This window comes from Apium graveolens, chromosome 7, assembly GCF_009905375.1.
Source record: "Apium graveolens cultivar Ventura chromosome 7, ASM990537v1, whole genome shotgun sequence".
Classification (NCBI taxonomy): domain Eukaryota; kingdom Viridiplantae; phylum Streptophyta; class Magnoliopsida; order Apiales; family Apiaceae; genus Apium; species Apium graveolens.
Genome location: NC_133653.1, coordinates 93301588 through 93302643, shown reverse-complemented (window position 1 = coordinate 93302643; position 1056 = coordinate 93301588). Strand labels below are relative to the sequence as shown.

Here is a 1056-nt window from a genome sequence, read left to right as displayed (position 1 = left end):
AGAAAAATTTCCACCATTCCCTCGATTATTGAACTTTCTCGGGGGATCATTCTCGTTAAATCCTCCTGTAGGCTCACATCTCTTCTTAGCCTCAGAGTCTTTCTTTCCTTCGTCTCCCACTAGCCCCCTCTCGACTACTAAAGCCTTGTTCAACACCATCTTATAGCTGTTTATCTCAAAAGCAACCACATGCCTCTTAATCTCAATACGTAATCATTCCTCAAATCTACGTGCCCTACTAATCTCGTCTGCCACCAAAGTTGGCACATACTTAGCCAAACGGGCGAATTCAGCCTCATACTTCGAGACAGTTTGCTTTTCTCCTTGTTCCAACCTTATAAAATCGCGCTCCAACTTAGCTCGTACCGTCCTGGGAAAATACTTGTCCTTAAATGACTCCTTAAAAGTTTACCAAGTGTATGCTCCGGAAGCCTCTTCTTCATTATTTTCAACGCGTCTTTTCTCCATTAGCCACCAGTCGTAAGCACTTCCTTGGAGTTGGTAGCTTGCCAAATTAACCTTCTGCTCGTCCGTACTTCCTAGTAACTCAAAAATCTTCTCCATCTCTTGTAGCCACTTATCCACTTCTGAAGGATTTGTAGATCCTTCAAAAATGGGTGGACTTAACTTCTTAAATTCGGATATCAAGCTCCTAGGTCCACCTTGCTGGTTCCCCACCAACGTTGCCAATGTTTCAGCCAATTGAGTCATCACGTTGTTAGTTTTCTGACGAGGCATGGTTCCTACATAATTCATTTAAAACTCAATCCCGATATTAATAACAATATACAAAATATTTATGATAAAGTAAAATCAATGCTCGAAACTTTATTTATAATCTCTTAAAATAATACAAGCAATCAAAACAAATGCATATATGAAATGAACTACAATCTAATGATAAGCTCAATCTTTCTTAAATAAGCGCTCAATTTGTCGATTCGTGATTTCCATTTGGAGTCGTATGTTCGATATGAAATTATTAATCTCCCTAACTCCTGTTTCAGTACACCATTTTTCTAAAGTTTTTGGATCATAAGAGTTAGTGAATTGGAC

At 38.8% G+C, this 1056-nt stretch overlaps 1 protein-coding gene across 1 annotated transcript; it reads right to left on the bottom strand.

Moving 5' to 3' along the window:
• Positions 1-213: 213 nt before the first annotated feature.
• On the bottom strand, positions 214-738 carry LOC141673873 (uncharacterized). Its single transcript, XM_074480602.1, has 2 exons — positions 413-738; positions 214-370 (listed from the first exon to the last, which is right to left on the bottom strand). The coding sequence occupies exons 1-2, from the start codon at positions 736-738 to the stop codon at positions 214-216; spliced, it is 483 nt and encodes a 160-aa protein (XP_074336703.1).
• Positions 739-1056: the final 318 nt, after the last annotated feature.

Excerpts from the sequence above, each read along its gene's own strand:
- LOC141673873 (XM_074480602.1), bottom strand. The coding sequence starts at position 738 with ATGCCTCGTCAGAAAACTAACAACGTGATGACTCAATTGGCTGAAACA. Across the intron at positions 371-412 it reads GCTTCCGGAGCATACACTTG|GACGGTACGAGCTAAGTTGG; the intron begins GTAAACTTTTAA and ends GTATTTTCCCAG.